General features: G+C 42.3%; 1 protein-coding gene across 1 annotated transcript in view; it reads right to left on the reverse strand.

Moving 5' to 3' along the window:
- Nucleotides 1-23,932, reverse strand: part of myo16 (myosin XVI) — a gene marked incomplete at its 5' end in the record, with an annotated part of 73,164 nt that extends 49,232 nt beyond the window's left edge. Inside the window, 11 exons of the mRNA XM_008301804.1 lie at nt 985-1,112; nt 3,562-3,627; nt 7,137-7,247; nt 7,716-7,866; nt 8,008-8,158; nt 10,145-10,220; nt 13,507-13,632; nt 13,725-13,849; nt 16,560-16,668; nt 23,379-23,522; nt 23,862-23,932. Of these exons, the coding sequence (XP_008300026.1) occupies nt 985-1,112; nt 3,562-3,627; nt 7,137-7,247; nt 7,716-7,866; nt 8,008-8,158; nt 10,145-10,220; nt 13,507-13,632; nt 13,725-13,849; nt 16,560-16,668; nt 23,379-23,522; nt 23,862-23,932 (1,258 nt within the window). The remainder of the gene's footprint in view (nt 1-984; nt 1,113-3,561; nt 3,628-7,136; nt 7,248-7,715; nt 7,867-8,007; nt 8,159-10,144; nt 10,221-13,506; nt 13,633-13,724; nt 13,850-16,559; nt 16,669-23,378; nt 23,523-23,861) is intronic.
- Between the last annotated feature and the right edge of the window lie 561 nt (nt 23,933-24,493).

The following is a 24,493-nucleotide window of genomic DNA, read 5'->3' on the forward strand; positions in this document are numbered from 1 at the left end:
CATTGCCACATTAACCACCACTTTTCGCAAACTGCTAATGCCACAACTTATTTGGCACCGGAGGCTCTTTTTTTAATTTTTTTATTTTCTGTTTAGTGGATATTAAGTGTGACATAAGGTACCTCTACAGTACATGCACTGACACTCACCGACACGCAGAGAGTTGAGACCTGCGTAGTAACACCAAGCAGATGGCTTCAGAAGGTCAGAAGCCTTTACTAATGACCGCGGTATGCTGTGATTCGCTGTTTGTCTGTGTGCAGCTATATTTCCTACTAACAGCCCTGCTGAGTGTGAAGTCCAAGGGTCTTTTCACTGTCTTTTCATTTACCAGTTTTTATTAGATTTCAAGGGCATTTTGTTAGAGCACTTGCCTCAGGGGATGTTGGACACTGATTGCCTGTAAAAGTGTGGGAGTGCGTGTGTGTGCTTGTAGGCATGTGTGTGTCAAAAAAAAAAAAAAAAGCTACACCGTGCAACAGAAAGCTTTACTAAAAGAGAAACAAGCAAAGCAACGATAAAGCGCGTTTAAGGAGAGGAACCCAGGAAAACGTGTGCACATGTGAGGAACAATGTCGCTGTGTACGTGTGTGTTTGTGTGTGTGAGTGAGATGGATAGCCTGTGGCCGGGGTGCATTAACTCTGTGCCAGATTGGTTACGACTCAGCAGGAATGTCACTGGAGAGCCGGAACGGGATTTAATTGCAATCAGAGAGCTGCCCCAGTCTAGCCGAGGACAAAAAAGCAAGACGCGGCAAAGCTCCCAGCAAACATTCATCTCTGTGTGAACGCTGAACCGGTCTACAGCTCGGCTCGGGCTGAGAGCCATTAATCTCACGGGGAGTGTTTAACAGGTGTGTGGCGAAAGGGGTGTTGACGAACCAGGTGGCCGCCTATTACCCTCACACTGCTCTGTTGACATTTTTGTCTCATAATTGTAAGGCGTGTAGCTCGGTGCGTAGAAGGGGGAGGTGGTGGGCGTACCTCAAGATGAAACACTGCGGGCGTCTCTCCTGCTGCATCATGTGGTAAGCTCGCTCTGCTGAGGAGAAGATGTGAGGAGGCAGAGACGAGCACAGGCGACCCGTAGAGCTCAGGTACAGCTGACTCACCTGAGAAAGAGGAGGAGACCTTATGTAACGTAGATACACACCCGGGCTGAGCGAGACGGGATAAAGTTTCAGCAAAACACCGAGAGCATAGCGGGTATCACTTTCTATGTGTTCATGTGAGAGAAGGTGTTTGGAAAGTTCACGAGAAAGTGTTGCTTACCAGGACAGACTTAACCAGACTTAACCAGACTTACCAGACTTAACCAGGACATTAAACCAAAAAACAAAAGACCTAAAACTGACACCATGCAACCCTATGAAGTCCCAAACTCCTTAGTGGAATTGAAAGGTATGTTATATTTATGAAATTACCAAAATTACAGAATTTATTAGTGTTTTATACTGTCAAAACAGAAATAATCATGTGATTTTTTTTTGGCATGGAATCTAAATCTAAAACTGTTATATTTCATCAAAATCACTTTATTCTACATGTCATCTTTAACCCTCCTATTACCTTCAAATTTACTGTCATCTTTTATCCTTGAGTTCATTTTGACCTCAGCAATTTAAACCTCTAGAAAATGTCATAATTGAAACTGCTACCCAAGTTTATGTGTAAATAACCCTTTAAATAAAACTGAAAAAATTATGTCAATTACTTATTTTGAGATGTTAAACATTGAATGTGATCAAATTGACCCAAAAAGCTAATAGGAGGGTTAAAACATATACCAGAAGAAAACTTTTTGTACGAATCAGATTCTGTAAAAAACATGAAACTCTCGTGCTCCTCGACACAAAAGAGAAGCCTTTAGTAGCTCAGCGAAAACTGAGGCGCAAATAGAAGACAAGCACGGAAACAAATTAAAAATGTAAGTAGCAAGATAGCTATAGAATATAGAGCCCCCAATTTTCCTTCAGTATTAGTAACACCTGTGGGCACTGGAGAAAATGTTCTACATGTGCTTTTTTTTCTTCAATTTTTGTACTTTATATATATATTTAGGATTTATGGTGTTATATTCCTGCAATACTGCACAAAAACACACTTGAGTTCTCTCTGCTTCTAGCCATGGTTGTGCTGTTTACATAGAGGTGCAGGACTTTATATTGAAGAAAAAACAAACCCACAGTTAGTAAAAATGCAACAGAAACTGCTTGATGTTTAGAGGGTTAAATAAACATGTGTTTATCAAGGCCCAAGTCTCATTTATTATCATTACCAAGAAGTGAAATTAAAAATCATCTGTTTCCACTGTGAGCTGTCAGATCTCTAGTGCTGTGTGAAAACACTGACACGCGTTTGATCAAGAAACTCAAAAGTAGTTGTGAAGATGTTTATTTTGGGATTTACGACTATGCTGTTTGGAGGATGTCACAACAACCAGATTCTAGGAAATTCTAATCTGGACACTTTTATTCCTCAGTTTAGTTTTATGTAGACAAAAGATCTGCTTCTACAAATACTTCATTTTCACACTTAAGTCATTTGAGATTTCACATTTTACACCAGACCCTCGAGCGAAAAAATATTCAAAGTTGAAAAACTTTCTGAAAACACAGTTTTCAGATTCATACCCAAGAGGAATAAATATAGAAGGTTGTGATTTTGTTCAACACATTTTAAGTATTCGGCATAAGAGAGTGAACCATCTGTTGTCTAACACGCTGAACTGTAACCTCCCTATGTGTGCCAGTGCTGTATTTGTGGCTTTGGAAAAGGGGAAGGGAGGATGGGTTGTGGACCAGCAGTCCAGAGGGGGTGACAGACGGCCAGCAGATCACACATGTTGTGACATATGTCCTTCTCACACTGGCTCCTCTCTGATCCTCCACACATCCTCTCTGCTGGGTATAGATGCCTGGAGTGAATCCAGGCAGAGGCAGGAATGGGACAGCCAGAGGGAGGCTTGGCTTCATTCTGTCAGGGCAGGAGAGGATGCCGCCTCCTCCTCCTCCTCTGCCATGCAAGCCCCCCTTTTGGGTCCACATGGGCAAGAATCTGACTGGCACTAATTCAGCTGCTTCAAAATGAATTATCTTCCCATTTAAAACAGGGTGACACACACTGTTGCTGATTGATAACGCAGCATTAAACAAATGATCATAAAGAATTAGAGCCTGTGCATCATTCGCTGACAGGCTCCTCTAGGTGCTTGATAAATATGCAGTTTTTAAAACATCTTTTTTTTTCTTCTAATGGAGACATAGTGTAACAACCTGAGAAGAAGTGGTGTTTGTGCTACCCAAACTGGAACCTTCCCTTTTTTTTTTCCTGGCTGATGCAGAGTCAGCCTTATGCTGTGTATCACTAACAGGAAGACTGCATTATTTATCAACCACAGGGTCCATTTCATCTGCCTTGCTTATGATACAGCAAACATGTCTCCTTTATGATATAACACAGCTTATCGAATGTCTTCTAGTAAATTCAACATTAGGATAGATAAGTGCAGCTTATCTTCTAAGTTTATGGGAAATGCAGGTCATTTAAATGCATGCTTACCAAGGTGGAATAGATGGGCAGCTCTTTGTTTGGATTGACCAGCAGGAGGATGTGTCCGATGTAAGTCTACAAAAGGAGCAAAAAAAAAACACATTTCAACTCAGCTGAAAACAAGAAGTAACATCAGAAAATCTTTTTGCGTGTGATGTGGCACAGTTCTGCTTTGATGGACCGTTTTGACATGAACAGGGCTGCGGCTGGGTTAAAATTACTCACAGGGTGCCTGAAGCGAACACTGACCTGGAATCAGAAGTGCTGTCCCACTCTGTCCTTAATGGCAATATTCATGGGGTTTGTGCCGCTACGAGGATATGTTAATGTCATGAAAAGAGAAAGGTCAAGGAGGCCGCTCCAGTGATAACCTCACTGATGACCTTTTTCTAATAAAGACAACAAATCTATCCTCCCACACACAAACCCCGAGGCCACTCAGATAAAAAATAACCAACTCCTAATTTCTGACCCTTTCTACTAAACTGCTAACCCCCCTTGTTTCTCACAAAGAAACCCCGGAGGCAGTTTGAAAGCCAGCGCTGTGTCCCCTGGGACAGCGAAGGCATTGCTAACATTGTGTAACATGCTGCTCCGTCCTTAGGCCCTGGCTCAAGGTTAATGACTTGAACAAATTCCCATTGCCTGAAGACATGGGGCAAAATTCACATTGCAGTCCTGTTTCTGTTCTTTTTTTTTGATAAAACTTCTTTGGGCATAACTTGAGCCACTTTCGCCCTGTAGTTTAATCTCATGACGCGCTTGTCAATAATCCAGCCTTCATCAGTTGCATCTTTCCCCAGTTCCTCGCCGCTCTCCTCGGGGATTAAGCGGTGGACGGGTCCTTCTATCCTGGCAGAAGGCGGCGACCACTCATCAAAGCCCCATCTCTGACCACCCTGCTGGGAACATATGGAGCCCTCACTGTCTTTGTTCTCCCCCCTTCGTTTCTGTCCTTCACCATATCTCTGCTCACCTGTTTCTTAAAATTCACTCTATTTCGCACATAAGGTCAAAATATATCAGCCGCAGACACAAGAAAGATCAAATTGAGAGGAGTCAAAGAATCCTTGATTTTGCTCATTTGATGGATGCTGTGAATCATTTTGTTTACAGCCAAGTCAAGCCAATATTTGCTTACCTGGCTCTGTTTATGAATACATTTGCTGCAAGCAGGAAGAAGCACAATGCATGCCTGTGTCCGATACACCTACATGTTATACAGATCAGGTCTCCATCTTTGTTAACTCAATGTCCTGTCTTTTCCAACGCTTCTTCCAAACGGACTCCACCTCCTACATCCGGCCCTCATTATTCTGAATTCTAATCGTTTCTCTTTTCTTCATCCACCACTTGCACTTCCTTTCATTGTCACCCCCTTATCTTAGTCTCCTGCTGCGACCAACCCTACTGTCTGCCGCCCATCTGGGTTTCTGTAATAACAGACTATTACTGCCTCTTCACAGAGAAGAGAGTGCACCGATAGCTCCACATTGATCTGGTTCCAGTCTTTATAGAGCTCCATCCCCATGGAGCCAGACTAGAGTTTTAAAGGAGAGGAGGAAAAAAAAAAAAAAAAACAGGGATATAAAATGGACCAATTGTTAGAGATGAAGGCATTTTACTCCAGAATATAGTTATGGATTTTTCTTCCCAATCGATCTAAATGATATTGATTTTGCAATTGTCACTGGTGTAAGTATGTGTGTGTGCATGTGCATGTGTGTGTGAGGAAATTAGGTACCACACTTACACAAGTCAGCTGGCTGGTAGTGAAAAAAGGAGGCGAATCAGCTCATGAAACTGTCTCATGTACAAACTAAGACTAATCAAAACATACAGTGTTGTTTGAGGGCAGCTGTGGCTCAGGTGTTAGAGCAGGTTATCCTCTAATTGCAAGATTGTCGGTTTAATCCGCCGCCCCTCCATAGTTGAAGTTTGGGCAAGACCCGAAGTTACTCCCAATGGCAGGCACCTTGCATGATGTATGAATGTGTGTGTGAATGGGTGAATGAGAAACACATTGTAAAAAAAGAAAAATGCAGACCATTTACCATACTTCCTTGTTTAAAGCAAAATGTTGCTCAAACAGGAGAAAATAGTAGATTGTTGCACATTGTTTCCAGTTCTCTATTCAAATAAATTTGGTCCTCTAGCAAGATTTAACAGCATGTTATCTTCAAAGAAAATTATAAATAAACAAAAATACCAAAATGATGTGATTTATCAGAGCCAGTAACTGTAAAAACAGAACAAAAACAATGGATTTAAAACTTTCTGACAGTCCTTAAACCAATCATGTACGCCGTACGGTTTTGTTGGGACAATTTACCTCATCTAATCACTTTATTGTAAATGTCTCATTTAATAGTTTGCCAAAAATAAACCATTTTCGCTGGATTCTGGAGAAAAGTGAAAAAAAAAAAAACATAAATAAATAAACAAATAAATTCTGCACTCCTCAGTTCAACTGAACAGCCATTAGTGCCTCAGCGACTCGCAGTCACGGGCAGAAATTCAGCGACTGTTTGGCTAAATTGCAGGCTGTGTTTACACAGAACAGAAAGCATTTAAGCAAATCAGAGAGATTGACAGCAAAAAATAAAACACAACTGAGCGATAAAATAAAAGCAGCACGTCTCAAAAACGGTACACAGAGGAGCAAGTTGTCAACAAGTTGTTGGAAGACAGATTAAACGTGGTGAAACATCTGTCTGGAGCTGATGTGCAAAGTAAAAAGCCAAGTTTGTAGAGAATCTACAAATGCAAACAGTAGAATATCAATAGCAGGTGAGGCCATATTTTAACAGCATTTGGTAACAGCTGGGGCTGCTGATTTCATTTTTTATTTCAATTTTCATTCAATAAAAGAAAAATCAAATAAATTTAACATTATTTTTCTTAATTATTTTTTTACATTGTAACTTTGTTATACCGCACGAAAGGCATTAGTGAGGTGCACGACTTTATATTGTCTTGAAAAATGAACCCACATTGAATAAAAATGTGACAGGACCAAATGAAAAGCCCAGAAACTGCTTGGGGTTCAGAGATTTAAGTCAAATTATGTGTCAGTGTGCTCTCTGTAGTGAAGGTACTTGGAACTGGGTCAATCGATGCAGCTAACTAACGTGTTTTTAGTGGCCTTCTGTTTTGTATAATAGACGACGTACATGATTTAGTTACAGTATAAAGTCCCTAGAATACCATCCTCTAACTGCATTCAGAAACATTCTTATTACTAGATGTGATAAAGATCTAATAATCCACATCCCAGCCTTCAGGAGAACAGGTAGCGTATTTGCGTTGCGCTGTGTGATGTTTGTACTTCACACTGCTTGTATATATGCCAGAGGGAAACCCACTGTTGAGCTCAAGGGTATAGAGATTGCGTGATGTGATCCAAACATCACACCCTGAAATTCCCAGACCGTAAACCACACTCCGCTACAAATAAACAGCTAGAGTGTCCCAGTTATGCCCGCGAGAGGCTGTGTTTGGTATCTGTGTGTGTGCTTTGGGTTGTGCTGTGTGTTTAAAGCAACACGAGCGAGGATTCCTCGTCAAGGACAGAGAAGCCTTACGTAGATTTGGTCGTTGCCAAAGCGCTTCTGCATCTCGTAGAGGAGGCTGCTGTCAGTCAGCTCACTGAGGGACGCCAGGTCGTCATTGGGGGCTGGAGGCATCAGCTTGACCTGAAGAAAATACATTTTAACTCAGAGTGAGCGGTCTCTAGTTATTCTCCACACATGTTGCAGATATTGGTTCCAATCAAACCCTTCTATTAGCCTCTAATTATCCTTCCACTGGAGACAGGGAGCTGCCTTGTAAAATTAACTCGAGGATGTACAAACGCATGTCTTTGGAGAGCTCTATGAATATTATCTGTGAAGCAGACACAACATGTGTTGTTTGCTGAAATTGCACAGAAATGGACTCGTCAGTACATTAACTCTATATTTGAAGTATGCAGATATGTTTCATTTGAAATAGACAATAACTTATAACCTCTTCTTATTCCATGAAAACAAGCTAAAGTAATAAATGTAATATAAGAAATCCATCTCCGTCTGTAACCCCTCTGGATGTTTGATGTTATCTGTGCACTTTACTGTCTTATTCAATTTTTTTTGCAACATATGAACTGTAAGAAGACGAGGTACCTGCTCCAGTTTGCTGGCTCCAGAGCTGAAGGGGCCATCTAGGCCATTATCCTGAGAAGGCTGTCGGCTCAGTGCTCCGCCTGCCTCTCTGAACATGGCACACTTCTCCAGCAGGCTGTCCCGCTTAGAAATAGATAGACCCAGGGGGTTTCTGTATGATAGATGGATAGTCAAGGAGTGGGGAAAAAAAAGACAAAGTAGAAGAAGATTTGGGGCAAAGTGGAGAACAAGTCAGAGGAAAAAACACGCTATACATTATGTGGAGTTAACGTTTATCAAACTGGTTTCCTACAAGTTCTTGACAGGAGTGTTGAGGTCGTGTGAGCCGCCATCATAGCGTTGGTCAGTGGAGGGTAGAGGAGCAGAAGGATCCTTCAGTCTCTGCAGCCAGCTCTCCTCCGCATTCAGCAGCATGTCTGCGATGGGCTCTGACACGGCAATATCTGATGACAGAATACAAGGCGGACTAGTCAGCGGAGAGATTTGTTGTAAAATTCACAGAGATAAGTTTAATTTGACACAGTTGTCAGAACCGCAAGCTCCCAAATAGATTCTGCACCACTCTGATGTTCCTCTCTGTGGTAAAGACGTCGATGAGAAGACACAGAGGTTGTGCTAATGTTGTTCGTTAAAGACTACAACACTCCACAGGTTCACCTTTCTGTTCTTTTAACATGCTGCCCCCCCTCACCTTCCTTCCCAATTTACAAGGATGATCCTTCACTGGTGCAGAATGCGCACCCCACTGTGGATCAATCCAGTTAAGATCCCCCCTTGTCTGTAATGAGGTCTAAGAGGGCACATGGGAGGGGAATGACTTCATCCTGTCTTTTTATTTCTGCGTGACAGACAGTCCCCTAGACGCCCATCTCTTGCACTGTCTTCCTCGCATCATGTGGCTGCGAAAGGAGGAGTGTGGGGCTTCGAGTGAAAAAAAGAAAGAGGTGTGGTGGCGAGGGGGGATTGTGTCAGTCTCTGAGGGCTTCTTGTCTCACATCTTCTCTAGGTCCACATGCTAGAACAAGCTATTGATTAAGAGCCGAGCGAGGCAGTCAGAGGCTTGATTAAATCGTGGGAGTAAATGGTTAGAGGCAGCTTTGACATTTTATCCAACAATAGAGAGGTTACAAGGTAAATCCAAAGGCCCCTGCATATGGCACAATTCATCACGATCACACAGGAAGCACCACTAACATTTACAGTGACTATATGGCAGTCAGCAGCCTGGTTCAAAAGGTGGCTTTATAATGGCTTTTTTTTTTTTTTTTTAATGTGCATGTTTTTGTGTAGGTTGCAACATTAATCAGGATCATCGGCTTTCAATCCAACCTTAATATCACTAAAAAATAATCTAAATATGTAAATGAATATCTCACCATCACACCTAGAGAGACACCAAGCACTTTACTGAGAATCTAAGCACATTTTGGGGAAAATTACACAAATATGAGCTATTACTCACTTTTTAGGAACAAATGCATTTACACATTTATCGGGTCAAAACTGTTGCAAAGCGATTTTTTTTCTGTAGAAAATCTGACACCCGCAATGTTTACATGTTGCCATCTTCTTCTCAGCTTTTCACTGGCACGGTTATATGTTTCTAGGAGTGTTATCCTCTCCAACTGTTGCCCTATAGAATAGCTCAAACAATATCAGCGTAGTTGTGGTCAGTCTTTGAGGTAAATGTCAGTCTCTCCCACCGTCATATTATGCGGTTTAATGTACAGATCTAGCTTGCGGCTGAGACGGTTTTGTCAGTTGAAAAGACATCTGTTGCAAATAAAAACGGGGTTTCTAGAATTACAACTACACCTCAAATTAGCGTCATTTTCTGATGGTAAATGTATGAATTGCAACTAATGAAGGCTTTCTTGAGATCTAGTCAAAACAAATTAATTAGCACAGTTTTAATTTATACCTCCAATGTCGAGTTTTGTATTTTTCCATTAATGAAAAACAATATATGCTTTTTGAAAGTGATATACTACCTTAAGCAAATTATTCAAACCATCCTCTTATAATTACTGCCAACATCCAGATTTAATCAGCGCACATATGTGTTTTAGCTGCGTACGGAGGCTGTTAATGTTTCCTGTCATTAAAAAAGTGAGGTCTCACTTGCAGACGCACACTCAGATATGCACAAAAAGGCTCACCAGAGACCTCATTTACTAAATACACTGCGTATGTGACTGTGCGTGCCCGAGTCTGTGTTTTATATTATCACAGTGATTATTAATGTAACTGAACAGGCTCAGTGGAACAAGACAAAATTCATTTCTCTGCTTTTTTTTTTTCTTCTTCTCTGCTTCATTACCTCTCACTTGCTCAAATGTGTTTGCTTCTTCCAGCTGCCATTTTTAGTGTGTGTGTTTGTGTGAGCAGGTGCCCATGTGTATATTTGTGCGAATGTGTAAATGCGTTACCGGAGGGCTTGTCTTGGTTGCAGTTCAGCAGAGTCGGGTTCGCTCCATGCCTTAGGAGCTGGCTAACAATGCTTGTCTGTAAGAGAGGGGAGAAACACGCAACGTCCATTTTCATTACATCCCAGAAAAGCTCAGTACAAGAACAAAAAAGGAAAAAGAAAAAACATTTTATTGAAGATTTGTATTTGCGTTTGAGGATCAAGGTCGAGGGGAGATGTGAAGGTTATACCCTCATTTACAGCTACAGTGAAGACAAGAGTCGATATGTAAATGCAGCAGGATATACCGTGACATTGACCTAGAATTTAAACACTAAGCAGAACATGCAGACAGTGTGTGTCACACATGACAGGTCTGTACAAGTGGTGCCTCTGACTGAGGAGATCCTTTAATAATGAGCCTATCTTCCATCACATGTCACAGCAGAAGAACCCCATAGTTGTCTCCCCTCGTTTCTACCCACAGTGACATGTGACAGCTGACACCTCTGTCCTCTATTGTTCTGTCTGCGTTTTCCTTTTAAACAAACAGGCTCTCCGTCACTGAATTCTGACTTCTTCTCCCTGTCTTTCCCCCTCACTCATCCTTTATCTTTACAGTCTTTTTGCACTCTATCTTTCAACACCTTTTTTTGTCTACGCAGAGCATCAGTTGCACCAAACATGCGATACACTGTGTAATCTGAACACTTGTTTATGGTGAAGTGATTTATTCAAGTATTAGCAGTGTGACTCAAACTACCATGAATAATTTTAAATAAAAGAATTTTCCTTATTTCCAAATGTTGAATAAGATGGCATGACGTCAGTTTGTAGACATTTACCTCCAATGCAACGAGCGGTGTTTAAAAAAGCGAGCTTTATACTGTCAATCATGAGCATATTTACATTTCTTTTTCTTTTTTTTTTTGCAGTTCCTGGTTGTATAAGGAATAATAAACAGTAAGAAATCTGAGCACTATGCTTGAGCTAGACTGCCACCCGATAAAACAAAAGAGTGTCCTTGAGAACAAAATAATTACATGTGTAATGTATTCACTCAATCAAAAAGACATTCCAGACACTTTAGTAAAAACCTAACTACAATAAAAGGGCACTCTACTGATTTTACATATCAATGTTATTTTACTCATCATCAAGGGAACTACTCCAGCTATATAATGTTTCTGGAGGTTTCCAAGACGTGAAATATTTAAATAAAGGTAACTTAACCAACTAACAATGAAAGATGTGGGCATTTATTTAGCAAGGAGGGTCTAATAACTGGTACTATCAGTTTTGTTAGGGGTTAGAGGTCTGGATAGTTTGGCTTCTGCTATGTTGACTTCTCTATTCAACTCAACTTCTGCAAGTTCCCAGACTTTATGTAAGTTTAATGCTAAACATACCAACAAACTTTTCTGTAAGTTCAAACTGCTCTGCAAGTAGCAGGAATTCTTTGTAATGCAGCACAGTAATAAGACATCTTCGAAGTACAGGGGAAAATGACTCAGCACATTCAGCAGAGCGACTCTGACCCATGCCAACAGCTGTTCAGCTCCGAGTCCACAGCGTCTCTGCTGCCCACAATCCCCGTCAGCAGCACTCGCACTCTATAAATACCGACAGCGCGTCAGTGGCACCACAAGATCTGAACCCGTCAGTGGGTCAGAGTTTAAAGGAGGACCGGGGAAAAGGTTATCAGTACACGGGGATCAACGGGGACACACCAACCTCAATGTTGATGTAGATCCACATGGACAGGGCACTTTTAAGGAAGGGTCCAAATGTCTTTTTTTAAATATTTGTCTGACATAAAAATCAATCATGAGATTAAGATTAAACCGCTTCTAAAATTGTTATATGAAACAGTTATATAAATGTTGCTGGTGCTACATTGCTACAGCTTTCACATGTACCTCCATTATGAGACAGTTAATCCCATCCCCGCCACGCTGTATTTTTACACCCTGTCATTTTTTTTTTTTTGTTGGAAAATCCAACGCAAAACTATTTAAAAATTCTTACCTCAAGAGAATGCAACTTGAAAAGCCCTGACTCAAACCCGGGAAGCCGAGAGCTAAGGTCTAACTTATCACAAGACCGAGAGAGGGAAGCTTAATTAGCTGCAGTAATAGGGTCATACATCTTCTTAAAGGGTCAGTCTAGTACGCATGCCACAGTGCAGGAGGGGTCTTCGGGTTTAATGTACCAGCTAGTGTTACGGTTGCCGGCGAGCGTTTCTAAGCAACAGTTTGTGTCTACCTCACACCAGAAACCTTCTTGTTAGTTGAACTAGTGATTTACTTGGCTGGAGATGCACACGTATCTTGGACTCATAACCCTGTAGTCGTATAGTCCTGTGTTACTCTTGTGTCACTGCCAGAGTAGCTATAAGAAGAAGGTGACACAAGGTAAATGTTAAGAAGGATCAGGAAGTAGTTTGTATGCAGGAGGCAAAGCAAAGGCACCAGTGAGGAGCCGATGGCTGAGGTGATTTAACACTGCAAGGGAAACCTAATCGATTCTCCAATCCTCTAGACTGCCACTCTTAAGTCAGATACACTTACATATCACACTCACACACACGTGTGCACACACACTGTGATTGTGTATGCAGAAAGTCTACAAACACAGGCCCAAGAGGAGGTTAATATTCAATTTTACAAAACTGTTGTCTCGGTCTGTACATTTAGGTCTGCTGGTTCATTATCATATAAGAACTGCAGAAAGGGATTGCATAAGAGGAGGGAAAGAAAAAAAAAAAGAAATCTGTATGAATGGAACTGGCTACAAGGTAATCCAGAGGAAGGAAATCATTTTTAAAACCCACTCGAGTGAGAAAAAAACATGGCTTGAGGACAGATGAACCAAAGAAGTCGAGAGCGACTCCAAATACCAAATGAAAAAATTCTCTTTGTCAGCAGCCAAGCGCACAGCCCAAAACGTAATTAAATATCTACTTGGGTCAGCAGGATCTGAATGTGATCATTTCCCCCTCTTCATAGTTGGACCCTCACCAAAACACCAGATCCCATTCATATCCTGTTCCAATAGCCCATCTGGAAATCAATCTCCTCTCCTCCAAGAGAGACTATTAAACTGCTAATCTAAGAGGCTGCAACACATGCATATACAGTTCTCCTCTATGCCAGCAGTTTGACTCTTTCTGATCAATACGCCCCAAAAAGAGCAGTTTATCAGAGTGCGTGCGAGGTAACTGGAGGCAAGTTTCACCGAGGAACAATCCGTCAATAGTTCCATCATTATTTCATTAACGGCTGCGTTCACATCGGAATCAATGCGGCTTGATGAGTTGAAATTGGGGTGTCGGCTAAACGAACGTCGAAAACATCCTGGCATTTCTGTGCAGCTGTCAGTTACCTGTCCATATTTAGCAGCCAGGTGGAGAGGGGTCCAGAAGTTGTTGTCAGCGGGATGAGGGTCTGCTCCACTATCCAGCAGCACCGACACCACCTCTCTGTAGCCACTGGCACACGCAATGTGGAGCTTCAGAGTGAGGGAGGAACAAAAGGGAGATGTAAATTGAGTTGTAAGGCTACAAATGTTGGTAAAGACAAGAGGAGAGAGGCGTTACTTACCAAAGTAACCCCATCACCGTTGGGCTGGTTGAGGCTTCCTCCCGTGGCTACAAGCTGTCTGACATCAGACAACATAGTGCTGGGCCTCTGTGTCTTCATGGCATGCATGGATGACACATCCACACCTTGAAAACACAAGTGAGAGACTCATGTTGAAGACAGTGATCAGCTGTCATGTGAAAACAAATAGTCTGACATTTTGGTAAAGAATATTATCAATTTCTTGCCAAGATTTTGTCATTTCTGTGCATTAAAATCAAAGCTAGAGTCAGAGAATGGTTAGCTGAGACTGGAACTGAATAAAACAGGGACCAAATTCAAAGGAAAGAAAAAACAGCATCATACATCTCTGTCATTTATTGAGTACACAACCTAAAATGTAAGAGTTGTATTTCTTATGGAAGGTTATGACTATTTACCAGCCAGGGGCAGTGACTTACCAGTTATCAATCTTCTTATAAGAAGCAAAAATGTGTACATTCCCACATGTCCAACTACTTTTTCTAAAATTCATCCAACAATCAGTTATTTAGAACAAAGCAGTTTAGTGAGTCACATCCAAGTGCAGGGTTGTGACACATTTTGCCCAGTTGGGACCAGTTTTCGCAGAGCTAAATTGCTTAACTGGATTTGGATGGAGTTGCTTGTGGTGTTTTATGGTTGTAGCTGTGTGGTGTTAGTGCTGAATTACGCAGCATATGATTGTTTGGAGGATGCTGGCCGTATGTTTAACAACGACGCTGAAACACCAGCCAACGATTCAAGGCCACTGTTCCTTGGTCGACACAGACAAACAGAGGTCTACAAGGGCATCTATCGCTGGCTATTAGGATCAATGCACCGATCCATAGGCTCACACACACACACGGTGGAACCAACTTTGGTTGCTGTAATAGCGTAGATTGATTATCAATCAATCTATATTTCACTCAGATAAGCTCCAGGGCACAAACTAATGGGACTTTTCCAAATAGACTGGTTGAATCGGTTAATCAATAAGTTTGTCTTTGCAAAACAAATGAGAGCCCCGGGGTTTTGGAGGTGTGCAAAACATTCTCATTGAAGCATTATGGCAACAGAAGAGAATTTATGGTCTCCACACTGCCAAAGCTTGTAGGAAACATAAAACACAAGCCACTCAGGATGGTAGAATTACAGTAGACTCTGCAGGAAATTTATGTTGTGGCAGAACAGGAAAAAACAAACAGAAACACCTTTTTATTTTTACCCATTTTCTTCCTCGTGTACAGAAACATGGACAATCTGGGTTTTTTTTTTTTTTCCCATAACCACATAAACTTGAGGGGGAATAGAGAACTTCCAGCCAAGTTGCTATAGCAACAGAGAGCCTGTGTGAGTAAGAGTATGTCTCATGGTGGCAAAGCCATCTGATACCCCACCCACCCAGAGGAGCTGCAGGTAGGAAGGAGGGAAAAGATCACCACAGGGGCCGACACATAGAGGCAAATCAAAAAAATCCAGCGCCTGGGGAGTTACAGAATTAGTCTTTATTTGTGTGTGTGTGTGTGTGTGTGTGTGTGTGTCGGGGGCGGTCTGAGCTTTGATGAGTTAGCTGTCTGCAGTCTGAAGCCTGCATTTGTCATGTGATTCAGTGCAGGCTCATGTGTGGCCAATGGCAGATGGATGAGGGAAAACCCTCCATCATTGTCTATATCTGTTTCTGTCTAGCTTTGTCAGCATGATTCCCGTTCCTCTTTCACTGCGCGTCTCTCTGTATTTCTTTGGCACTTTTCCCAGCTTCTCCCTCTGTCACTCTAATGTCTCTGCCTCTACCACTTTCCTCTCCCTGTGCCTTTATCGTTTCTATTCCCAGCTCCAGTGTTGACCTTCTCTCTTCTCTGTGGGAGGCAAATGCCCCAATCACAATTTGCCATCATTAGGCCTGTGGGTGTACTTCACCTTCATGCACACACACACACAGAACATCTCATGTTTAACTGCAGGTAATGCATATTAACCATTTACATCATGCTAAGCCTTCCAAAATGAAAGATTTAGTTAAATATGTAGTAATTATGCTTAATAACGTGACAGGAAGTGACTAAGAAGAGCTAGTGTGGAAAACACCCTTCTAAACTGCAGAGGTTTGCCAAGATGACACCATTTAATGTAAACTGTAAAAACAGAAAGAATCCTCAGATTTTCAATTTTCCAATGGTCTTTGAAGTACTCATCTTTTACATGCCATTGGGATACTTAAGCAAATCTAAGCTTCTAGTAATGATAATAATCATTCTACAAATCTCATTCAAAAATCCCCCCCAAATAATCCATTTGTTCCAGCCAGTTTCTGTAAAGAACAAAAAAATATGCCCATCTTGGTGCAACTAAGAAGCCTTTAATGATTTAGCTGCCACCAACAGTTAAGTCATAAAAATTCAAGGTCTTTTTGGCTTAACTGGGATGAACTGCAGGCTGTACATAAGAGACAAGTATATAAACAAATAGAAAATGTAAGTAATACAATATCTATCAGTACTTTTTCCCCAGGATTAGTAAAATATGTGGGTGATTGGAAAAATGTGGTACAATGCTGACTACATTGTTTTTTGTTTTTTTCATTTTTTTTTTTGTGAAATAACTAATTAAAGAGATTCTGCTTTTGCTATTTCTTTTGCGTGATTTATGGCTTTGTAACTTTGTTGTACTCCACAAATAAACTTTTTGGGAGTTCTTTGGGAGGTGCAGGACTTTATATTACAGTGAAAAATGATGCTTGGGGTTTAGAGGATTAAATATGAAATTCTAACATTACCTCTCCATTTTTCTCCCACTGTGCGACACAGAATAAACAAGAGGTGCGCAAAGCTTTACCATTTTCCTCCAGGTATTTTCGGAGGATATAGCTGGTCTCTGTTCCCTCGAAGGCGTAGTCCAGAGGAATGTTTCCGTTGATGTCCTGAAGCAGAATGTTCACTCCAGCCTTCCAGACGCAGGGTACAAAAAAAAAAAAAAAAGGTTAGAGAAGACACAAACAAACTGCGTTTTAGCTTGGGCCATTCATCAGACTTGAATCGATGATAAAGTGGGACTAATTATCTTGGCTTCCCAGAGGCGTGTACGTGAAAAGAACCATGGAGACGTTAACTGACAATACAGTGAATTAAAGAACTCATTAAATAACCGCCTAGGGGGGGTGGAGCGTAAAGAGTGAGGGCATTGGTTACCGTTACCAGGTATCGTCCAGGGTTAGCGTGTGCATGTGCGCGACAAGATTAATGTGTATTTACTCAACAAGGACCCTGCCAGAGCAGTGTTCTGTCATAGCATGAGATAACACAACAGGCCTTCCCTTGGGCTCCTTTAATGACTCTTACTCTGACGACAGCGTTGGTCACAATACGGTTATGATAGATTGCTTCTCTTTGGGGGAACTCCACTGTGCTCATTATTTGTAAAAATGATGCAGTAAAGCAGAAAGGTGTGCAAGCAATGCAATATGTACAACCAGCTATAGTGACAGGGCCTTGCTGCTGATACATATATTTTTTTTCTTTGGGTTTAGGTACTACAAGTAACACACAAGTGGCAATTGTCGGCATCCAGCCACAAATGGCTTCCTGTTGTTTGACTTCACCATAAAAGACAAGCCAGTGTAACGATCATAGCTGGACGAGGCCTGATAACGGGGCTGGGGGACTCTAAGTGAGGGTCCTTGTTTAATATTTACAGCTAATAGAATTCTAACGACCCGGTTGCAGTGTGGCAAAGAGATTTATGACCCAGTCCTTAGGCGGACGGAGAGGGAAGGGGTGGGGAAAGTAAAAAAAAAGGGAATAAGAGGGCTAAAAATGCGAGGAGGGAGCCAGCTGACAGAACAACACGAAAAACCGTTAACCTTAGTGCTCCGAAAACCAATCAGCAAAACCAAGAATCTTGAGTCTAAAAACCTCAAAGCAACCTCAAGCTTGTCTATTGATTTATTATTTAAGTAGCTGATTTTTTTTTTTTTCTTCATTCCAGCTCCTAAATATGTTTTGCAGCTGCACAGAGGAAACAGTTTTGATTCAAAAAAAGAAATTACAGTGTGATAAAGTCAGAACAATGCTTTCGGTCCAATTATCTGTTCTAGTGAGGTTTACAGTTTCATTGTGCACCCATCTGTGTTATCTATTGGGAGCTGTTTTCGCTCACTTATGAGGGTTAGTTAGGGGTTAACAAAAGGAATTAATTAACATTAACAACTATCAGCTGCTGCTTCATGACTATTCATAGAGGGGAGAAAATAAAACAAGAAACCTTATCGCACTGTGAAGCGTGGCTTAAAGAGCAAGAGATGAGACGATGAGTGCGTCGGAGGGAGAGCATATTATGAGAGCAATATTATTAAACCCTCTCTGCCCACCCCCAACACCACACATGCGTGCACATACACATTCCACCTCCACATCCCTCCCATCACGATGTCATATTTGGACTGCTCCTTCTATATTCCCTCAGATGTGTGCTTTGCCTCCGAGCAGTAATCTGCAAAACTTCCTCATAAACCTGACAGCTCCTCTCAGGGTGCCTCCGTTCACATACGTGTGCATGCACACCTGTGTGTGTTGCATCATGGGGGGGGGGCATAGGGCTGTGCTAACCCGGACAATTCACTTCAAGGTCTGGTAAAAGTCAATAGGAGTCTGTCTGGATGAAGTTATCAGCTGACAGACAAATATATCGTACTCTGGCCACGAGGCCGCACTCACTGCTTCACTTAAAGCTGCACAAAAAGCAGCCGGACAATCCTTGTAATGTATCCGGTGCTTGCTGCGAATGTGAAATATTCATAGTCAAAATTAACATTCCGCAATAAGACACAATCCTGCGACAGACAGTGTTGTAAGATGGTTCTTATCCCGGAGCTTTTCTTGGTAAACCGTCACAAGACAGTATCCACTGCAAAAACCTGCCATCCTGAGCTTAGCTGTACGTAATCCGACAATAACCGAAAACTGTCACTAAAGAAATAATTGATTTAAAGTTCCATTATGGCACACAAAGCCACCAGACACAGATTAAAGTGAAGAAAGCACGATGTGTGGGCCATTTATTCAGACACATAAATCAAATGTCTCAGTTGGCATGATAAGTGCTGACAGATATAAATGAGCTGGAGCCTTTAGCATTAACGCACGATACAAGGGGTTAACAACTTGACTTCTGAACCCAACGCGACCCAGCCGCAGCGTGATGGATCCACCCAGGACGTCCCAGAGATGGAAAGCTGTTAATCCCTTGGCCCCCTGTGGTTCATACTAATGGCAGTTGTTAAACACAGTGACTGCTAGAAAATCAATAACAACTAGTAGATATGTACTGAAAGCTGTCCCTTGGGCCGTCACTGCAGAGCCGGACACCTTCACGGCAGAAATCCAACCAGCCACACACGACGAGTCGCACGTCTCGCACGCGTGTGATGGAACAACAGCCTTCTATGTTAATCAATGCAGCTGTCTACACAGCCGGCTGGCCTGTCATGCGAGCTATACACACATACCAAAGTGTATTTCTCAGCTTCAGGTTTATTTAGCGACAAAGAAATGTACTGGAGGCAACATGTTTTACAACTGAGAAATGCTCATATTGCTCTTCAGTGATTGCATGCGGCATCTGCTCTGCACAGTGTTGTGATGTGATGCTAACAATCTCGCCTGTTGGACAAACTTAATCGTGCTATTTCTAAATCACCATAACACAGCTTTCTTCTGTTTTATGATGCTGCCTTTGTTGCACATTAAACACAGGCAGATACTGACACAAGGATAAGACCGTAGAGTCACAAACACTGCACAAAACAAAATATATACAATCGTGACTCGATAATCCGACACTAAATGTAAAACCCTCTTTTATGTCGGATAGCAAGGCTGTCGGATTGTCAAGACGGAGGTCGAGATACAAGGAGGGCTTGATGCTTAAAGGGTTGTTAATATTTATTGTTTATAGTTGTTATAATAACTAGTGTATTGTTAGAACACAACGCGTCCCTGGATTTCACGCCTAATTGACCGGTGCGCTTGTGCACGTTCCAGCCAATTCCACCCCGGGGTTGCACTCTGACGGGGTGGAAGTGGCCGGAACACACGTGCTAGTTTAGAATAACACAGTTCTGTTTCCACCAATGGTGGCGGTGGTGGGGATACGCTCCACCGTTACCATCCATGTTTACTTCTGTAAACACTGAGCTCGCTCTGTGTATGACGTCGTTGTGTCCTCGTCTGCTCATGCGGGACACTTTTGGGTCGTTCACACAGCAGATCACATACAAGTCGTATTTAATTGGAAATGTGAACAAACTTGCAAAAAAAATCCGAATTGAGCATTAAGTCCTGCAGTCTGAACGTAGTCAATCTGTTGGATTGTTAAGTCAGATAATAAACCGTTATCCTTATTTGTGACATAAAATGTCACGTCGGAGTCTGAATCCAAGGCTGTCGATATGTTATGGCTATTTTCTATGGGTTCCGTTTGTTTTTCCTAAAAACCTGTTGGATAGCAAGATTTTCGGATTGTTAAGGGTCAGATTATCGCGTTACGACTGTATTCACATGTGCATGAGCAAGTTTGTGCAAAGACCTATTATATTACATTCCCTGATGATACTGCAACACTTTTCTACAAACTGCAGATTCGGGACTTAAAACAGGTCAGACACTAGAGTTGTTGCAACATTTGCTCAGTATGCTGCTGTCATGTTTGGAGGAGGGACAGCTAGATTATTAGCAGAAAAACCAGCAAAGATTGCAACTGATGTGAAGTGGAGTTCAGTGCAGCCAGAGGACTTGCACAGTAAATCGTTTGACTTCAAAGGACTTCAGAGTTCAGGAGTTTTAAATTCATCGTTGACAAGCATGGAAAGTGGGTCAATTCCACAACTGTACCCACGCTGGGTTTTTAACAGTAAGACAGGGGGGGGGGAGAAAAAAAACATTTTGGAACAGAACCTGTTTCCTGGGGATCGCATAATTGCAGTCTGCTTGTGTGCAGCTTTAATGATTAAAAGCCAGAAGTACGACATGACAGAGAAGCAAAGGAAAGAAAAAAGTGCATTGGTGGTTCCAGACAGCAGAATTCTCTTTATACGTTTTCCAGTAGTTCATATAGTCCACACTGTGTCAAAAGGTAGACAGGCTCCGATGCAGAATTAGACGAGCCTGCAATTAACATTTATCACTTCCCACGTCTTTTTTTTTTTCTTCCTGTGGTTTGATAAGAGATGAAATGAGAAAGGCATAATTGAGCCACTAGAAGAATTAAGATTAAGTATCTTGTGGTTTTTATTAGAAGTTCAGCCAAGATGTAACACACAGAGATCAAGAACCTGCATTAATGCATCCTGATGTGTGTACATGAGCAGAGTGTAATAAATCCCTGGACACTTACATCAGTATGTGAAGGCAGAAAGTTTGGTCTGGTTTTGTTTGATAATCGGACTTTTTTTTTCGTCGAATATATTACACGAATATTTTAGTGGAAGCTTTTATAAAGACTACACACCCTGTCGTGTTTTTCATTCGCTAAGTAGCAATCCACAGTGCCCCTGAACTGCTAGTTAATCCCACCAGGGTCTCAATAACAAACATTAACCAGAGCTGGAGCTATATAGGTTTAGGAATGGGTTTGGAAATGGGTTGGGAATGATAGAGTTTAGAAATGGCTGACTCTCCTGCTGTTTGGAGGCAGGAGATAAGAGAATTAACATTAGCGCCAATCCGGATGCAGAGCAACAATTCACGCAGACTTCTCTTCACCCTCCCCAACCACCCTTCCCCCCTCCTCTTCTTCTCCCACAAGACAAGCTTGGTAACATCTCTGTCAGCAAAAAAGAAAAAAAAAAACCCACTCTGTTCCTCTGTGTAGCAAACGGAGAGAGGAAATCAAGGACAGAGAAGCAGAGGACAAGGGGAGGGGAAATGCAGAAAGAGATGGTGGAGTAGGACACAATAGATTAGTACATATTAGCGGGACGATTCCTTCCTGTGCCAATCAAAGATAAGGGTGCCAGTCAAGCTCCACTATCAAGACCATTGTTCCGTTTCCCATTAAAATTTAAACCGTTCTGAGGGAAGATCTCCCACTTATAGCAGTGATGAGGCAGCAGCTCGAGAAGGGAGCAGAAAGACTGGGTTATTGGCAAGGTCTGCAGTGGAGGAGATAGGTGTCAAAATGAATAAATAGAAGAAAACGGGATATTACATCTCTATCGTAAATATGGCTTGACGGAAGCTATTTTTACCATGGTAGACAGGAAGAGTGCCTTGGGCTCATGTTTCAGAAACTATCATCCCTCGCTGATTCTACCAGGAAAAAGAAACTCAAGCGTTTAACTTAGCCTAAAGAGAAAAAAATGCACCCGAAGCAAATTCGCACCACTTTGGAAACTGGAGCGTTTGAAATGTTGTCTTACTTGGCTTGTCTCCCCTCATGCAAATGCTGACACAATCACACAAGCATGCACCAGGGCACGCTCACATATAAGCAGAAGTAGAGTCAAGTAAATAAACCTTTAGTACCAAAGAACACTCGAGCTGTGAAAACAGAAAGTGTCTCGGTGTTTGTTGGTAGAGTAAGCTGTAAAAAAAAAGAAGAAGAAAAAACAGGGTTTGAACTTTTGACAGTGTTGAATCCGATTTTTGAATTTCTCTGAAATGTTCTCCCTCTTTATGTCTTCACCTCTTGCACTCCTCCAGTAGAGTTCATTTCTGTGTCAGTATGGCCTAATTTACTAGGAACTGGCTCTGTAGTAAACGGGAGACATTTAGTTACTGCCTCCCATGGGAGCAGTTTTACATCGCTCTCCCCTTCTCATGGTGCGGCCCATCATGAAAACATAACTCACCACATTAAATTGCATTTGGCATATCTATATCACACCCCCCTCTGCAGATGAGGCAGCCTGTGTGAATCTTTGCTTGGAGGGGAAATAAGATGCATGCAAATACACAAACACTTAACACATACATGAACCCAACAGTCATCCATTGGCTAACACAGTCATCCTGCACACCCTTTGCCTGGGAGCTCTTCAAACGTATCCATTCCTCACAGGACCATGTCTTTCCTGCCCCACAGACAGGAAGCAGCAATCACTCAGGACCCAATCAGCAGAGCCAGGCTGTGCAGGATTCTGCTGAGCTCAGTCGGGCCTCCGCGGGTCTAATCAGAGCAGACCCGACCCAGAGTGACTGGGCTGGATGTGCGTGCCCTCCCCTTGCAGCTGGCACGCCTCTCATTACGGACCTAATCAGTACAACCACAGCTCTTGTCAAGACATCCTCTGAAGAATAGGCCCTCTCTTTGATATCATGCTAATGCGGAGCTTCTAAATATTCTCCTTTTCAGAAATTCAGCTGGGTTTGTGAGAGAGTGGAAAGCTGTGTTTCAGGGATACAAAAGCACCGCATCAAGGACGGAAAATTCTTGATGACTAATGTGAGCAAGAGCCGGTAGTTCAAAGGTAATTCAGAACGAAGCTTGGACGCCCACCAATTCCAAAACAATAATCTAATTTGTAGCTGGCGCACTTGGAATTGCAAGGATCAATAGGAAATCACAGCTCCCTCCTTTTGCAAGCGTGTCTTTGCACATCTGAGTGTTTGCAATCCCCATCCCTTCCAAGATGTTTATGTTGGCGTGCATTTTCCTCACCACCAGCAGCAGCAGCACCACGTCTGCGTGGTCACACACACACGCTACGTGCAGGGCTGTCCACAGGTCCTCGTCCTGCAGGTTGACATTCAGGCCTCGCTCGATCAGAAGCTCTGCGGCGAACACATTGTCATGGCGAGCGCACTGCGGGAAGCGAAGACAGTAAATCACCTTTTAGTTAGTTTGCAGAATATAGCATATTTTCAGATCCATTGCCAACTATAAACACTGTGCATGAGTAGTTTTAGCGCATATGGTATCATAATTAATGAAAAATGTATCGTGGCAGCAGCGGTGTTAATTATATTCACGTATTGCCACAGGGGGGTTTGCAAAATGCTAATGATAAAGGAATAGAGACGAGGACAGCACCATGTTAAAGAACGCCATGCTGTGAGTTAAGGCTGAATTATGAATGATGGAATTATGGGTACAATTGGATTATTGTTTTTTAAAAAAAAAAAACCTTTGGGTGTTTCTTACCAGGTGCAGCAAGGATCCCCCAGAGGAAATGGGAGCGTTGGGATCTGCTCCCTCCTTCAGGAGTCGCAGCACTGCAACACAGCAAACATCCATATGTTAGCACCTGCTGTAAGTGAAGACAGGCCAAGCGCGCTGGAGGCACCCGCAGCAGACACAAGCACACACTGATCCGTGACACTCACTATCAAAACCAATAAGCGTCCTCTGACTTGTCCTTGATGTGTCAGTGCGGATCAGCGTTTGGCCCGTGTGTGCGTGGTTGGTATCTGCGTCCTCCAGCGGCAGGTCAGAAAGCCTCTGGGTTTACACGCATTCCCATCACATGCTATAAGCTCCGGCGAGACGCAACAGCACACTAACACACTGACACAGATCTACTGAGAGGAAACACAAGCGAGTTCACGCCGTCAGCCGTAGACAGATGAGGAGACAGTAGCAGGCTAAACAAGGTCACCGAGATTTTACCATGCAGTCGATACTTTTTTTTTTTTTTTTATGGAATACGAGAGAATACAGCCATGAGAGAGCAAGAGGGACGACATACTGGAGTGTACGACAGATAAATAGAAAGTGATGGACAAAAAAAAGAGAGAAGAGAGCGAATGTTGAGCACTGCAGTCTGGAATAGCACA

This window comes from Stegastes partitus, unplaced genomic scaffold (genome assembly GCF_000690725.1).
Source record: "Stegastes partitus isolate 25-593 unplaced genomic scaffold, Stegastes_partitus-1.0.2 Scaffold1717, whole genome shotgun sequence".
Classification (NCBI taxonomy): Eukaryota; Metazoa; Chordata; class Actinopteri; family Pomacentridae; genus Stegastes; species Stegastes partitus.